This window comes from Lynx rufus, unplaced genomic scaffold (assembly GCF_022079265.1).
Source record: "Lynx rufus isolate CCGP_SWC_20201006 ecotype Redwood Valley unplaced genomic scaffold, mLynRuf1.p SCAF_10, whole genome shotgun sequence".
Taxonomy (NCBI): domain Eukaryota; kingdom Metazoa; phylum Chordata; class Mammalia; order Carnivora; family Felidae; genus Lynx; species Lynx rufus.
In genome coordinates, this window is record NW_025814824.1 from 17,805,424 (window position 1) to 17,823,032 (window position 17,609).

The following is a 17,609-nucleotide window of genomic DNA, read 5'->3' on the forward strand; positions in this document are numbered from 1 at the left end:
ATCTCTGCCTTTCTTTCAATTACGAGTATCACCTCCTTGTGATTTTTCAGTTCTGCGTCTTCGACGTTGTCTTCATCCATCACCAACCTTGAGTCTCTGCACAGGGCTCCCCCTAATGTCGTGTCAAACTCAGAGCTCTCCAAACAGAATCTTTCAGTCATATTTTACAAAACCTCTGTCATGGGGGGGAGGGGTAGGCTTCTCAAGATCCCCCTGTTCAATGGCTCTTCCTTCTCCCTCTCCTCAGTCTCCCACGTAGTGTGTTCCATTGCCCCTCCTTGTCTGACCTCTCACCTCATTCACCACGTCCGTAACCTGGCTTATGCTCCCTCATGCCTACACCATTTAAGTAACCAGTTCCCTGCTTTCTTCCTTCTACCTTCGTATATCCTTTATACCAATACCAGATCACTCCGAGACTATCAATTAAATTATGTCATTTCCTTGATCATTGGCCACTCACTGCCTGAGGATGAAATCCATCCATGGGATTCCAGGCCCACACGGCTTTCTTGAGGAAGCCACCGTTCCAAATATCCTGGTCCCATGACCTAGCCCCAGATACACCTCCACGAATTCAAATCTTACTCAAGGATTTAGCAACCGTCTCAGGTCTTTTTCTTCTAAGAGAATACACAGTTCTCATTAACGGCCTGTGAGGGTTTGCAGAAATTGCCTTATTATTGTCCCTTAAGCTTAAAAATGATTTGAGTTTTATGTAAATGGAAAGGAAAGTTCATGAGAAGGCACACATAGCACTTGAAGCTTAGAAGGGTGTTAGCTTTCTTCCCAATGAGATGGGGACATTCCCAGCTCCAAGGCATAATTTCTTCTTTGTGGTCACTCTGCGTGTTTCGCAACCATCATATCAAGTGTGAGTAATGGCTCCCTATCAAGGGAGCCATGGATGAAATCACCATGTTACCCACTACATGTGAAAACACACGCACTGGAAACAAACATCAACCAGAATTTTCTGTTTGTTTCTCTTAATGAGAATTCAAGGACAAAGCAAACATAAAGGAAAATTCGATGAAGAGTTGCCTAAACACGGTGGGTAAATGATTCACAAATAAGAATTTTGCCTGCTGGTTCATCAGGATCCCAGCCTCGGTAATTGTTTGCTTGAGTTACACATCAAGATCTAGGCTGGAGAGCTGGTGTATGGTCGGTCTGGTCTCCGGTTAACTTCTACCCAAAGACCCTGGTAGTACCTCTTTGATCTTGTGTTCATCTCCGCCAAACAATCTTTAGCTTCCTAAAAACAAGCGCAACTCTCCCCAGGCTGATAAAATGTTTTCCTACCTCCATTCAAGAAATGCTAGTCAATTACCTTAAGCAAATTACTTGCTTATTATAACCATGTTGGAAGCAAATAAAAAAGGGACGAGCAGAGAAAAGAAAATAATTCGACGTTTTTCTCTCTTTTCCTAAAATAGAGGCCCCTGAGAGAAGGCTGGCATATCTCCTTCTCTTAAGTCTGTAAATAAAAAAGACTCCTAATAAATACGTATTTTTCCATATGCATACGTAATAAATTGTGGATATATACAGCCATATGAAATGAGGTACGTTGTGCATGGAGAAGAGCTCAGCGGTGTTTTCGCAGACGCTTCTTGCCTCGTCTGTGTCATGATGAGCCTGTCAGACTACCCGCAGCTGCTGACCAAACCCATCCCGAGGGGGGCTTTGCTTTGCCCAGACCCTGCAGACAGCCGGGTACCAGTGTCTGGAACTTTGCACAGGCACGTCCTCAGTAGCACCGGTGATGGCTGGCATGTTTGGGTCTGGCCGGAGCTGTTAGTAGAGCCTGAGATTTTAGGAAGAGCGAGGGAAAAGTAAAAACAACCCGTGCAGAATAAGGCAGGCGTGGGCTCCGTTTTCCTGCCCCCAGGGGAGTCTGTGTTTTTGCACCAGGCGACAGAAGACAGCACTGTAACTGTTGTTCTGATTTTCTAAGAAGCTTATGTGCCTTTCACGCTAAAATCTAAAAGGGCACCTAGGCAAGGGATGGATGTCAGAGAAGGGGATTAAGGAAAGGGAAGAGAGGGGTAATTCTGGAAGCACCCTCCTCCCAGCCTTCCAGAGATGTCTAGGTGTGGCAATGCTGACCTAGGAGGACTGGGAAGAATTACTTTCCACTTTTTCGTCCTTATGAATCTTACATTTTGTTTTCCTGTTTCGCTATTTATTTTTACTGGAAAAGGGCAGTAAACGGCGAGCCTAAGGAAAGCGGCACGGGCCCTCCCCGATTTCACCCCCTCCTCCTCTTCCACACGTTTGGCTCCATGTGGCGGTGGCACTGGGGTGGAGGGCTGGGGTGGCGGGAGGCGCAGGGTCCCCGGTGGGAGCAGGTGGTTCAGGACATCGAGGATCAAAGGACCCAAAGGTGTGAGGCCTCCAGCAGCTTCGAGGCCTCTTTGATCTTGGGTCGGAGTCTCTCCCCACTCAAGACAGGAATTTGCATAACTACCTTTTAGTCTGGCGGTTTACTTACAGATAGACGAAAATAGCAACAGGCTGATTGATGGCCGAGGACACCCCGCAATCGCGGTTGGACTCAGCTCTCCGGCCGCCTGTCCTCACCCCCTTGTTTCCTGCCGTGTTTACCACTAATGCCCATCCCCTCCCGACCGCTCACCCCACACACCACCCACTCGAGGGCTGCTGGTTTCCTCTTTGCCCCCAGCGAACCACATGCAGACCTGGTGATTATTTAACCGGGAGGCTGTGTCCCAGCCCCTGGAATGCCCTCCCTCTATGCCCACCTCATGGAAAACTTGGCACGCACCAAAGCACGATCCAGATACCACTTTCCCCTCTCGGGTCTTCTTGCCTGACTCGAAATTTCAGCTCACATTTAGCGAGCACTCTCTAGGCACCAGGCTGTATTAGGTTCCTCCGTATCCATTGTCTTTTTGGCTGATTTCTTTCTATTTGAAAGTCGTTTTCCACGGGGTGAGTGCTTTTAATTGTTTCCTAGCGAAACCATTCAGTTATTCTTATCTCTCCCCTGCCTAAGAACACATATCATTTTCTGTTTCTTTTGGACCCTCACCGGGGTGACTATATAGCAGGTGCCTCACAACCCCATGAGTGATACAATAACGAATCAGATACATTATTTGCGTGTATGGAAACTGACCCTTTCTGATAGTCAAATAATGGAACCTAATTTATCAACCGTGTATCATAAATTGGAGATTGTGTACATGGTAACAAATACAAACATAAATCCAAGATGCCTGTACACCCTCTAGTTGATCGATTATTGGCATTAAAAGACGTGGCAGCTCAGAAACTTAAACATCAAAAAAACTTTTAAACCAACCAAGTCCTTTATTATATCGAGAGTGCTTTACTAATAGTCATTTTAGAATCATCATGAACGGGGACACCTGGGTGGCTCAGTCAGTTAAGTGTCTGACTTCGGCTCAGGTCATGATCTCACGGTTTGTGGGATTGAGCCCCGCATAGGGCTCTGTGCTGACAGCTCAGAGCCCGGAGCCTGCTTTGCGTTCTGTGTCTCCCTCTCTCTCTGCTCCTCCCCTGCTCACGCTCTGTCTCTTTCTGTCTCTCAAAGAAGAATAAACGTTAAAAAATTAAAAAAAAAAAAATCATGAACTTAAACTGACTTCCCATTCAGTGCGGTGTCAAAAAGGAGGAGAAGGAGAAGAGAAAAGAAAAGATTTAAAATAGCTGGCTCCAGAGTACCTGGGTGACTCAGCTCATGATCTCATGGTTCATGAGTTCGAGCCCTGCATCAGGCTCTCTGCTATCAGCACAGACCCCACTTTGAATCCTCTGTCCCATTCTCGTCGGCTCTTCCCAGACTTGCATGGGCACAGGTGCACCCTTTCTGTCTCTCGAAAATAAACATTTAAAAATAAATTAAATTAAAAAATCAAATAAAGTAAAATAAAATAAAATAAAATAAAATAAAATAAAATAAAATAAAATAAAATAAAATAAAATAAAATAAAATAAAATAGAATAGCTGGCTCCAGCAAGGGCACTGTGCTAAAAGAGAGAACAGGATACCACGTTTCCCTGCTTATAGCTTCCTATGCCCAGGAACTTCTAAATTATTATTATTATTTTTTTCTTGCCGAGCTGTCTAGCTTTTCTCTAGAATTGAGTTTGTAAGCCCTCCTAGCTAGAATGTTGCTTAAGTTAACTGTATCTGTTCCCAACCACGCAGTCATTTACTTATGTGCTGAACGATTAGCTTCCTTCAGCACTTCTGGTCTCATCAGAAAATGGAAATACACCTGCTGGAGAACATTATCTATTTTCCCGGTCCAAGCAGAGAAGCCTTCAGACGACTCGGAATAAAAGCTGGCTATACTTCTGGCACAAGACAGTTCCACTCTTCTCAGCTTTATCTGCGTGAGCAGTCGTGCAGCCACACGAGGCAAATATAGTTATTCAAGTATTTCCACTTCCCTTTCTTAAGCTTGCCCGGCATCGTTCCACTTTCTGACACCTGCCTCAATCACTTTGCCTCAAGATCTTTAATTACTCTGTAAACATGCTTTGGTCCCTTGATACCTTTCTAAATATTGATTTTTTCAATCTTAATTAACGGTCAAACTATTAATTGAAAGCTTGCTGCCCACACTCCTAGAAATGAAAAATTTCCGTTTGAACTGCTTAGATTCCGCCTCATACCATTATAGTATCAAACTTCATAGATTCTTCCTTTTGCACACGGCTTGCACTGAGAGGGCTGCACTTGACCCTCATAGAGTTATTTTTAGGCTCGGGTCTTGCTCTGAGCCTGGCACGAGAAATGTGCATAAATAAAACTTATTTAGGTAGGGGTGGCTGTGGCACAGTTAGCTGTTTGCATGAGATGTACGCTACAATCATAATTTTTTAGAGTGAATATTGGCTCTATGCGTGAATAAATCGGGGATGTTGAAGACTTCGCAGAAGTCTGTAATAAAAAGAAGAGACTTCGTCATTCCTCTTGAAATTTTCACGTAAACACTTTATGCCATTTGGAGAATTTAATGAAATGCCTCCTATCAGTTGCATTCATTTACTTCCCAGATATGTACAGACGCTCTCCCGTAACCACTAGAGAGTAGTGATACTTCCTATCGCCCATGATGGTAACAGCGTGATGGACAAGACGACTTGACCCAGACAGTCACCAAAAGAAAGACTCGTTTCTGAATTTAGAGTTATTTTAGACTATGCAAACTTTGTATTTTATTTTAAAAAAAGATAACGTTACATGTCAATTATAACTACGTCTTTAAAAGAATATGAATGCTTCCAAATCACATCGCCGCCATTTCCCTGTTGACATCCTGTTTCAAAAGGGTTTATGTGCCTAACACATTCATTGTGTCATTATTTTCTCATTAGTATTTACCCAAAACCAAACACATAACTGCCAATCAGAATACACGTTGTTCTACTCCTGAAATCGTTGTCGTAATCCATGCTAACTAATTTGGATGTAAATTAAAAAAATGAAATTAAAAAAAAAAAAGAATACATGGAGGTGATATATTGCCAACGGCACCACCCCCCATGAGAAGATACAAGTGTGTTTTCTTTTTTTCTTAGGCTGTGTGTCATGATTGTGGACAAATACACAGTTTCCACTATCTTCAACTACGAAGAATCTCCATTACTGACTTAATGGTCTTTACCGATCTAATGTAATTTCTTCATTTATTAATATTATATTAATACACATATACCTCAATCTACAGTGTTTTTCCCATTGACCTGCCAGTTTGGAGTTTGCCTGGAACTAGCCAGCCTCTTTTCTGAACATCTGCTTTGAGTGTTGCATGAATGGACATTGTCTCTGGCGGGTAGGAACTGACTGAGAAAAAGGAAACCAACGTAGGGCCTTCATGAAGACTCGAGGTGCTTTTCTACTCGACTCAAGTGCCTGTTGCACAGGCATGAAGCGTTTGTTGTATTTGGTGACTCTAAGTGTTCATTTACGTCCTAATGGTTGTTAGGTTGACGGTTATTGGGATGGGGGCGGGGCAGCAACAAGAGCGGCTGAGCTGGAGTCCAGTCAGCCCTAGTCTTGCCCTCCCCGACTTCCTTCCCCCCTCTTCTCCTGCCTCCCCCTACTAACCAAATCGTTCGTCTTATTTCCCTAAACAGAGATAAAATGATAAGTCGTGCTGGTTGAAAACCAACTGACACGAGTATAGGGATATTTGGGTACCATGCAGAGTTAGAGAGCCTGGCATAATGTAGCATATATGGCAATAATTTCAATTCCTCTAGGGGAAAAAAAAAAAAAAACCTTACAGTGTTCGTGGGGCATCGGCGGGGGGCTCAGTTGGTTGAGCGTCCGACTCTTGATTTCGGCTCAGGTCACGGTACCAGGGTCGTGGGATTGGACCCCGCGTTGGACTCCGTGCTGAGCATGGAGCACATTCTAGATTCTCTCTTTCTCCCTCTCTCTCTCCCTCTCTCCCTCTTTCTCTCTCTCTCTCTCTTCCTCCCTCCCTCTCTCTGCCCCCTCCCCCATTCGCCCTGCCTCTCTCTCTGAAAAGTAAAAAAATAAAAGAATGTTAATGCTGATGATACAGACCATTGCCCGTATAGATGGTGAAGTGATAAGTGATAACCTGGGATTCACATGAACTTTAATAAAAAGATCGCTATGACTTGGTTTGCTTAAGCCCAAACTTGACATTTTTCCTGTAACACGTGGATCGCTCTTGCCTCTTTTTTTAACTAAGGAGGTGAAATCACCTTGCGTCGTGTCGTGTAACTAAAACTAAATATACAGAGTTGTTGATACATTCCTGTTAATATACAGTTACCAATGTGTGATGAGGTTACTGATGAGTTTTGCTGTCTTCATTCTTTTCCGGAGGTATTTATAAGTGTTTGCAATGGACATGCATTTCTTTTCAGTCAAGGAAAAATCATAATAGAAGTTGCAAAAGTCTGTGTATAAGAATCCTACATATATCCTTGCTATACCTAAATAGGTTTATTCAGTTTTATTCAGTATGTCCTGTCTGAGGACCTGGTATTTAATAATGAGCCCTTACATTTGTGCAGGTCTTGACAAAGATGTTCTCACATGGGACACATAACATGACCTCATCAACTTAGTGACGGGGACGGGATAGACAATAATATCCCCAAACATGGAAATTGTGGGTTATTTTAGCTTGTTTGCCAAGAATTATGTAATTAGCAAAGAGCAAAAATAGAGCAGTATTTCTGAATCCTCACGCAATTTCCCCTTTTGATAGGCAATCATTTCTTTTTTTTCCACCCCCCCCCCGTATGTGCAAAGCTCTGCTAAAAACACGAATCACGTGAAGAAATCTAAGTCCTCGTTCCTGCCATCAAGCAGTTTATAATGTAGTTGGGCAAAGACACGTGCTGATGGAATTAGTGATTCAATTAATGGCACGTAATTAAAAAGTGCGGTGTGAGTAATATAGTGCCTGGCATATAGAAGACACTCAAATGCTGGATGGCTGCATGAATGCATGGATGTGTGGGCGGATGGCTGGATGGCTAGATGGGCAGAAGACGGACTGACAAATTTATTAGAATTACAGGACTAGAAAAGAGAAAAGTGCATGACAGATGGCTGAGTTTCAGTAGATGTCTCCTGACTTTTATTGGTCAGAGGGTACTTCAAGAAGGAGAAGACAGACGAGCTAGGCCTTCCAGAACTCAAGAGTAGAATGTGAGTCTGCAGAGTGGAGGGGATGGGGGGGGCGGGGGGACTCCAGGCCAGGGTCTCAGCATGAGTAAAAGCAGCGAGGCAGAAAGAGCAAGACAGGACTGGGACCTGTAAAGAAATGACCTCTCTAAAGCAAAAATTTTAGGGAGAAGCTTGTTTTGCAAGTAGCATGGGACTGTATCCTAGAACATCTTGGATTTCAAGCGGAGATATTTAAATGATCAAGAAGCACGGGCAGCTCTAGACATTTTCACGCAAAATAATGTTGTAAAGAAAATATTTTAGGCAAAAAATCTGGTAGAACTGGGACACTCTGTTCAATATAAAGATATGAGACAGTTTAATACAGGATGGAGATTTTAAGTATTCGCTGGGATTTTCAAGTATTTTTTTTCAAAAGGACGACGCACGTAGATATGGCTGCTAGCATTATGAAAATATCCCTGTGTGTAATGAAAATTCTGAGACAGTTATGTCAATTTCAGATTTAGATCAATAGGCATTCTTACCGAGAACCAAACGATTACAACATTCAAAGAAGCCGGCATAAAAGTCTGGAGGCCTCCAAATATTTCATGCATAAAGTTTAATCAATTTTTCATATGGTAGAGGAAAGGTAATAATTTTTGTCTTCTGAAATATTCAGCCTAACTTGTAGAGATGTCAGAAAATTGGTATTTCTTGCATGTAAGTTCTTGTCGCGCCAGGAGAGTTTGTAACGGATGCATACTATTCAGTGAGCACGTATTGGGTTTGTTGCGTTTGTTCATTTGTTTTGTTTCATTTGGCTTTTAAGTCATTGCTGGGAACAAAGTCGGGGTCCCCGGGGGGATGGGTCCGGGTCCTCTGCTGAGTGAAATCCTAGCAGAGCGTATATGGCGTCGGTTTATCCTAACTTCCGTGAAGCTGACCGGCCTCTTGCCTTCCATAGTGAGCCATCTCTATGGATTTGGACTGATGGACGCAGAAGCCATGGTGATGGAAGCCGAGAAGTGGACCACTGTTCCCCAGCAGCACGTGTGTGTGGAGAGCACAGACCGACAAATCAAGTAATGTTCGCGGCAAGCAGACAGTATAACACTGCCCTGAAAGAGATGGGGCCAGCTCAAGTGCGCAGGAAGCCCTTTGTTGTATATGAGAGCCAGACGCTTGCGTAGTTTTTGGGGGTTTCTTCCTAACGTAATGAGAAAAGTCTCATAGAATGTCTAGGATGCTAAGCTCTTAAATCCACGCAATAGAAACCAAGGAGCCTCATGGGCACCTCTTATTAGGGGATTTGGAGGGCCTTATAGATGGGCATCCTTAAGGTTGCTCCTCAGCCAGAATTTCTATTTAACGGTACAAGTATTCTCCGTAAGTCAATGTACTCCAAACAAACGAATCCTTCTATTCCAGAGGCGTCACTACAGAACATATAATTACCGAGTATAGTTTCAACCTATTATATAAAAATAACAGCACGTTGAAAATAAAACAGAAAATAGGAAGTAGGGGGCATGTTTTTCCTGTGGCTCAGTGACAGTCTCAGAGAGTGACGTTCAAGCTTTGACCATGAAGGGAGAGGAAGAGTCAGCCATATGAACAACAGCAAAACAAAAAAAAAAGTGCTTTAGGCAGAGTCTCTGAGGTGGGAAACGAATCACCCCGCAACTGGAACTGATATTGGTGTTACGGGGGGCTGAGGTTCAAGGGGGACAGTGACACGGGGAAGCCAGCGAAGAAGACAGGAACGTGGACGCAGGACGAGGAGTGCGTCCGTGGGTTATAGAGCAAGGCAGTGGCAGACCAGAGATTTGAACCAAGGTCGTGGTAATCCCCACGCCTCCCCCAGACCACAGTGCCTTATATCAGCGGTCCGGAAAGTATATCCCATAGGTCAGCAACATCACTGTCGCCTGAGAAACGCAGGTTCTTGGAAGCCCACCTCAGCCTTCCTGTTTCAGACATTCTAGCTCAGGGGCTCCACCACCTGTGTTCTGTAACAAGGTGATCCCCTCCAGCTCGAGAGCCACTCCCAGCACGAAGATAAAAGACCCTTAATTCCTCCTTTCCTCTCACTGACACCTTTCCCACCGACTAACCGGTGTTGATCCTGGGGTAATCGCACTGTGTCCGTTAGTATCCAGCGACCAGCTGCTTGCATTCCATCGTGTAACCTCGCCAAGCGTGCAAGGTTCACTCAGCCGGCTCGGTCGTCGGTCACGTCCTGTGCTCACGCTCCGTCTCTCTCTGTTGCAGGACAATTCGCCCCAACAGCGCCGTGCGCTCCATCTACAAAGCTTCGGGGTGTTCCGATAACCCCAACCACCACGTCAACTACTTGGAGCACGTAGTTGTGCGCATAACCATCACTCACCCGAGGAGGGGAGACCTGGCCATCTACCTGACCTCGCCCTCGGGAACCAGGTCCCAGCTTTTGGCCAACAGGTACCGTGATGGCTTCGGGTCACCAGCGGGTAAGAGGTGACACCAAGACTGAGCTGTCATGTAAGGTAGAAAGTGTCAGCTGCTCCTTACTCACCACCATTAAAACTAAGGGGGCACCTACATGTCAGGACGGGACAGTCCTAGCTCTCCCTGCCCATACGTCAATGAGGGAGCGCGAAACCGCCTGGGCTTGCAGGCGGGGAACGGTGTAACATTGAATGCTTGAGTAACAGTGAAAGGGTGCCGCAGAAAAAGCGAAGGCCCCCTTCATCCTAACAAAGAAATGCAGGGCACCACCTCCTTGGGCCTTTGCGATTCTCTCCCCTGCCCTTGAATGTCTGCATTTGTTGCAGATTAACCGGATTCTCCTGCCCAGGCATCTTCCCAAGCGAGGGGACATTCTGTGTGTGTTTCAAAACAGGTGTTGGCAAAGGTTTTTTTTTTTTTTTTTCTGCAAAGAGCCCGTGAGCGTTTTGAGCCTTGCAGGCCGGGTTTCTGCTGCAACTGTCCAACTCGGCCTAAGAGTGCACAAGTCCCCTTAGGCGATGTGAGTGCGTGGGCATGGCTGTTTTCCAATAAAACTTTATTTACAGAAACAGGCAGCAGGCTGTATTTGGCTTGAAGACTGACTGCAATTTCCTGTTTTAAAGGTTGGCCCGTTAGTCTTTATTGCTCAGGAAGGTGCTCAGTGTTTCTTCCTAGCCTCTTGCCTTTTCCCTGCTCCCTCCAAACACTTATCCAGCAGGTCATTGTATTGCCAAGATCGGAGAGGCCAGAACGTTCTCGCACAAGTTTTCTTTTGCTTCATAGGCGTCTGAGCCGTTGGGAGCATGGGCAGCAGGTGTTGGTCAACAAGAGGGACCAGCATGGGGACGTATCATGTCGTCTTAAACTCTTCGTTCCCTCTATGGCTCTAAAATATAAACCATACCCAGGAGCCTCAAAGCTTCTTTGATTTGATCTTTTTTTCCTCCAAGAAGATCACTTGATGGGAGCAAAAGTCGTACCGTGAATGGCATACATAGTCCAAATGAAAGTCAACCTTTTCTGTAGACACAGCCGCCTGCCCCCATGGCCACGTGACTATGGCCTGCGGACTGTGTTCGGCCTGACGACAGGCCAGTGGAGTTGAGAGGCCAGGGGCCAATGGAAGCCTGCACAACCAAAAGTGAGGCTAAGCGAGAGCCAGTTGGTTTTCAGAATCCCCGCCTTCATCTCCTGTAGGACTGTGAGAAAAAGAGCATTCTGGAGGCTAGTGGCTAGGAATACAGAACCTGAAATCTTTAACCATCTTTTACTTCTGTACTTGGAAGACTTGCGTTCTTCTTTACAACCTAACATCCTCCGGGATGCCTGGGTGGCTCAGTCGGTTGAGCATCTGACTGGGTTTTGGCTCAGGCGGCGATCTCACAGTTTGCCAGGTCAAGCTCTGTGCCAGCAACGCGGAGCCTGCTTGGGATTCTCTCTCTCTCTCTCTCTCTCTCTCTCTCTCTCTCTCCCCCTCTGTCTCTGCTCCTCCCCTCCTTGCTCTCTCTTAAAATAAATAAATACATTTTTTAAAAAGTTTTAAAAACCCAACGTCCTCCGACAGGGCACGGGAAGATGTGGGCTTAGTGCTTTATGACGCGCGGCTTTGCCAGAGTAAGTGGGCGCAGGTGTGAAGAAGGGAAGGCTGCGGTGGCCTCAGATCGCTGGACGTGCTCCCCATGCCGTCCTCCCTCCGCAGACAGGGGTCTCAGCTGCTGCCTGCCAGGTAATCGCCACCACCTGCCAGATGCTTCTCTCCGGCGGGCCAAGCCTTCAGCTGCATAATCGCGTGATCGGGAGGTCACATCAGCCATTGCTACCGAAGCGAGGGAAGACCTTTCTCCCTCTTGTTCTCCGTTTCTTCTTCTTTGCCTTGATTCGTCTGCATTAAACTTGAAAGTGTATCCAGGGGGCGCCTGGGTGGCGCAGTCGGTTAAGCGTCCGACTTCAGCCAGGTCACGATCTCGCGGTCCGTGAGTTCGAGCCCCGCGTCGGGCTATGGGCTGATGGCTCAGAGCCTGGAGCCTGTTTCCGATTCTGTGTCTCCCTCTCTCTCTGCCCCTCCCCCGTTCATGCTCTGTCTCTCTCTGTCCCAAAAATAAATAAACGTTGAAAAAAAAAATTTTTTAAAAAAAAAAGAAAGTGTATCCAGGTGAAACACTGAGGCGCAAAGGTTTGCTTCACGCACATGTGGCTGTTGTCCCTCGAGCCTCCTCTGTCGTAGGGGAAAAGTCCCCTCCCTCTTGCCGTTGGCCTGGAAAACGCGGGCTCCTCGGGCTTTCTGGGCTTTTCCTGCACAGTTCGGTATTCCTTGTTGCCCCCCCCCACGCCGAATGACTTCAGCGAGGCAACCTGCACACAGAGGAGATGTGGATTCCGTGAGAGGATTTGCCGGATGGCTTTGACCCTGGCTCCGGTCTGGCACGCATTCCGCAGCCGCGGACGTCTGCTCCGCTCTTTGCAAAGTGCTGAACCCAGCAGTGCCGCTTGACTCGTGCCAGAGAAGAGACACGTGCATTTCAGATGCTCAGTGAGCAGCGGTCCTGCAGTTTACCTCAGTCTCCCCACGTCCAGACCCCGTAGAGAGAAAGTTGCTACCCAGCTCGGGTCTCCTCTGTCTGGAGCATTTTCTTAAAGCGCTGCTCTTCTGTATACGTTCCCTCTCAGCACTGGAAATTCAGTAGCCACCAAAAGGCGTAGGGACTGGCGTGGCAAAGGGCTGGGGACACCGAGAGATGTAAGGCTGTTATAAATTCATTTGTCCACAGATCCCCCCCACAAAACATCACTCTGAGCGGCTGAGCCCTTAAATGCAAAACAGTCTCATCCAGTCGCAAAAGCACGTATGGCCTCCAGGGCTAGGCTCCCCTGCCCTTGCTCTGCTTGGTGCTGGGAGCATCCCTCCTACTGAAGGTTAAGGAAAGAAGGTTTCTTCTGGCATTTTCTTTTTTTCTTCCTGGCGTGTTCGGACGCTTTCCCTTTATGAGAGGAAATCTACTCAAAACCTTTTAGTCCCTGACCTGGTGGCAAGGAGCCCTTGTGTCCCCTCACGTTGGTCCTGTTTCCAGGCACATTCCCTCGATTGGGAGCTGAGGCCGAGAAGCACGAAAAGGGGTGGGGCCCCGGGGAGGGGAAGGCCTGCTTCCCCCCCCCCCCCCAGCCCCGGTGTCCTTCGGGTCGGCGTGCAAGGCAAGATTACTTCCTCCAGGAAAAAAGGAGAATAGGTCAAGTTCGGGAAGGAAACTGTGCGTCAGAGATTATAAATGAGAGCAACAAACAGTTCCCCGGTTGGACGCTTGTCTTTCCTTCAAAGAAGTCAAGATTTCCAGAGGAGGACCACGGTGAGAGCAAAGAATACCGTTAAAAGATAAGCCCGACAGGCTTGCATCCGGAAGTTACCCTAGTGGGGGGGTCATTTGAGACAAAGAGGTAGAGCTGAGGCGGCCGCCGTCGCGTATCCCCACAGCACAGCAGTTGGCTGGGAGCTCACCTTCCGCGAGGTCGCTGAACACTTGGCCTGTGTGGGCCGTCTGGAACCCCTCAGTGCCTCCCTCCCTGCCTGACGGGCACTTGCTGGAACTCCTGCGGAGAACAGCTGTGGGAGGAGGAACAGTTGACCCAAGCATCTGCAGGTGCTGCGTCCTGGAAGGCACTCAGCAGCATTCAGAGCGGGTCCATCTCGAGCTGCCCCATCAGCCCAGCGTGTGAGCTCCCCCGGGGCCAGCCAGGTTGATCATTTAGTGGGCGGGAGCACCGAGGACACACAGCAGTCCTCGAGTGGGCAACTGGTCCGTTCCTTCTAATCCCTTTGTTTTCCCCTGCCCTCCCACCTTTTGGGTCCTCCTCTTGGCCCGTATACCCTGCCTCACAAAAAGCCCAACTTTTTAATCAGCACAAAGGATTTACTTGCATCGGGGCGGTGGGGTGGGGGGGAACCTAGGTGGGCTTGGGTCCCTTTAAAATGCTTTTCGACAAGAACAACTTTAGACTTGAAGACTTTTTTATGCTACCCACATATTCAGGGTCTGCCCGTGTACAAGTCTTCAAACAACAGCTCCAGCCGATCCTTCCTTCAGCTGCATTGGTTAGGATTATGAAAAGCTGTCTTTCCCCCCACCCCCCGCCACCCGTGAAACTCCCCTTCCCCCAAGTCAGTGAGTTTTAGATTTAGTTTAGTTCTATCGGCTCTCTGTTCCAAATTTTGGCTTCTGACTGAAAGCTGAAACTTTGCCTTTCTTTCTAAATTTGATTACAGATGAATATCTCTGCTTCTAATTACGGTCTTAAGTAGAGAGAAGGTACACTTTCTAGTCTGCAAAACCTATAGGCTTCTATAATTAACTGTGTTTAAATGTGGTGTTTATATTTGAGTCATTTTTGTTGCTGCCCAAATGTTGAATGACAGACTATTGACATTTGCAAAGTGTCGTGCTATATAAATGCATTTGTGGCTTGCAGTAAAAATTACCCTTCTGAGGGGAAGTTTGGCATTCCAGGAAGGCCTCACCGTAAGAACCCTCCTCCTTCATCCGGAAGAGGGTACAGCCTTTGGAGTTAGAGCTGGGATTGCCTTGATTTCACCAATGTTTAGGTTTGACTTTGGAAAGTGATTCTGAAAGTGATTCATCTAGAACCTAGACGCCCTAGTACCCGCCTCCCAGGGTGGTCACAAGCTCTGAAGAAGCTCCCGGACAGCAAGTCCGTAGCGGGGCTCCTAGAATACACGGTGAGCACTCCCTAAGTGCTAACCCACATTCTTGTTATTTTCATGTCCTCAAAAGACTTGCAAGCCGAGCACTGCTGGGTGCTGTGCGAGTAATTTACAAAGGCGCCTGTAATCGAAAACAGATACTTAGAGATAAAAGCCAGCCACTCTTAAATGGAATAAATCTGCAAGATTATATACGTACCTCATAGATCCACAAGAAGGAATGCATTCGGGGCTTGGCGAGTCAGTAATAGGAGGCAGGTTGAAAGTTTTGTTTTTGTTTTTGTTTTTGTTTTAAACTCGTCTTTTTACATATTCCAAACCTCTAGAATTAGTACCTCTCTCTCACAACCTTTCATAAAGAAGTAATTTAGACTACGAGACACAGGAAAACCTGAATAGTGTGTTTGAAATACCCTGTTTCAGAAGCAAATTATTTAAAACTTGCAAAAGCCAGCCATCTAAGGAAAATCGAAAACCCAATTACAATTAAGCCAAATGAGTGCTTCCAGCATTCCGTAAGTTGTACGTTACATTGTGATAAAGCACTAAAAAGAAAAGAAAAAGTATCTCAAAAGACAGAGAAAGAAAAAAAAGGAGACTTCCAAAAATATCTATCTAGAGTCTAATTCTGTAGCGAACATAAATACTGTTTGGGTAGTAGTAGATGATTCAGAAATTAAGATCCGTTTACACTTTTAGAAATAATTATATGATAACACATAGCTGTCAGTACTTATAAAATGTCTTGTTATTTAGCTGCTATAACATCGTTGAAGAATGTTGTAGCCTTGACACATTGGCTAGACTCTTTAAGTGGAAGGGGGGGACAAAGCTTGCACTAATTATATGAGTTATTTCCTGAGTTAATTCCTCAAAAGGATGTACTACACTTAATGGCAATCTTTTCTACCAGGCTTCATCCAAAGTAATTTATTTGAAAACCACTCACAGGGATAGGGCTGTGGGGCACCATTTTAATAACTGGATGCATAATTTGTGCTACCACATGCACATATCATTTCATCGAGCACATGATGATGAAGTCAACTTGGACAGAACAGGGTTTCGCTGCAAAAGGAAGATGTGATTCGGGCATGGAGTTCATTACTCCAGCTTTCCGCACACTGGCCCTGCTCTATTGGCATTTTATCCATGCTAATAACGTTGGCTAATAATGTGTCGGGTTTCTTCACTGTTGGCACAGCAGAGACGTGCTAACCGGGCATTGGACTTTTTAGTTGATGGACGGAGACCACACACTTAGAATCTCTTTAGCTGGTGACCATATGACACTTGCTTGTCTGGAGCAAGTATGTTGTCTGCAACACAAATGGAACCTACTGCCAGTGTTACCTTTTGTTATCTACAGATGAGGCAGGGTTTTAAATGTTACAATGCTAAAAATAGGGAATCGCTTAAGCGCTGCATCAGAATGAAATAAAGAACAGGGTGAGATTAGAAACATGAATGCCCAGCTAGTTGAAACAACACCAGCAATCAGTGTCTATTTCTTTCCCCATCAACTCTTTTAACAAAAGGCAATGATCGTGTTTGGCTGCATTTTAATTCCTCTCCTCAACTTTTATGTCTACATGAAATTAATGAGCATTCAGCTCTGCATAAAGGGAAGAGACCAGGGTGGGAAACCGCTTAGCCAGATAGACAAAGCCCACTTGTATTCGGGCTTTGAAACACTTACTTGAATGCCGATTATGGATATTTCTTCTTGGCACCCCGTTTATATTTAATTTTGGTTCCAAAGGTGATTTAAAAGTGATTGGCCGCAATGGAATGATTTTCGAAGGTGGTCAGGAAAGGGTGGAAGGGAAGAAACCCAGGGTCCACTAATCCAGCAGTCAAATAATTGACCCGTGAGTAATTAGAAGTTGGCTGGGGTTATGGAAACAAGACTGCCCTCATGTGATGGAGGAGCCTCAAGTCTCCTTTGTAGTTTTGAGACATGAGGCAATGAGCCAAACGTTCTGTCTAAACTGTTTGGGAATTGCTTTTAAGTTCGGCACTCTTGGAAAGGTATTATGTGACAACTTGTTGCCTCAGTGCCCGCAGATGACACAATGGCTTCAACGAACTGGAGCCTTAAATCAGAACTCTCTGGGCTAAGAAGTGGTTCTAGATTGGTTTCTGCCTCCACCCAATTCTGCGTCAACATACTCCCTTTAGTAACATCTGTCTGAGACGAAGGGCGATTTGAAATGGCTCTTCCTCCCCCACTGCTGTTTCTCATTTTCATCCAGCCTGCCCACCCTCTGGGTTTACGTGAAGGAGTCCATGTATGTAAGTGAGTTGTATAATGAGCCAGCGATTGCTTCCTGGTCAAGTCCAATTTCAAGCCGTAGGCTTGTGAAACAAGCCCTGCGCATGAATTATAGGATCTCCATAAAATGTACTATCCCTGATTTATCGAAGGTCTTTTACGCTGGGAAGACATTTGTGTAGGAGTCACTGTTTCCACGCATGAGGGAAAGCCACCACATCTAATATGGTTCTCGTTGAAATGCCACACTCCTCTGTTCAGAACTAACCCTTATAGATAGCATACAGATATTCCAGGTAAAGAAAAAGGGCTTCTCCTTCATACAAGCTTTGAAAAATCACTCCCTACCATTAGCCCCGTTGTGGAAATTAACAAAGCATTTGAACGTCCAAAGATCTGAGATGTTTTCCGGTAAAGAGATCTGTTCAACTCTAACTCAGCCTTTCCCAAATTTTCCCAAACTTTCTGACCATGGG

General features: G+C 45.9%; 1 protein-coding gene across 2 annotated transcripts in view; it reads left to right on the forward strand.

Moving 5' to 3' along the window:
- Nucleotides 1–17,609, forward strand: part of PCSK5 (proprotein convertase subtilisin/kexin type 5) — a 455,082-nt gene that overhangs the window by 253,902 nt on the left and 183,571 nt on the right. For both annotated transcript variants that reach the window (XM_047102277.1, XM_047102287.1), the window contains exons 11-12: nt 8,625–8,742; nt 9,932–10,120. In XM_047102277.1, coding sequence (XP_046958233.1) covers nt 8,625–8,742; nt 9,932–10,120 — 307 coding nt within the window. The remainder of the gene's footprint in view (nt 1–8,624; nt 8,743–9,931; nt 10,121–17,609) is intronic.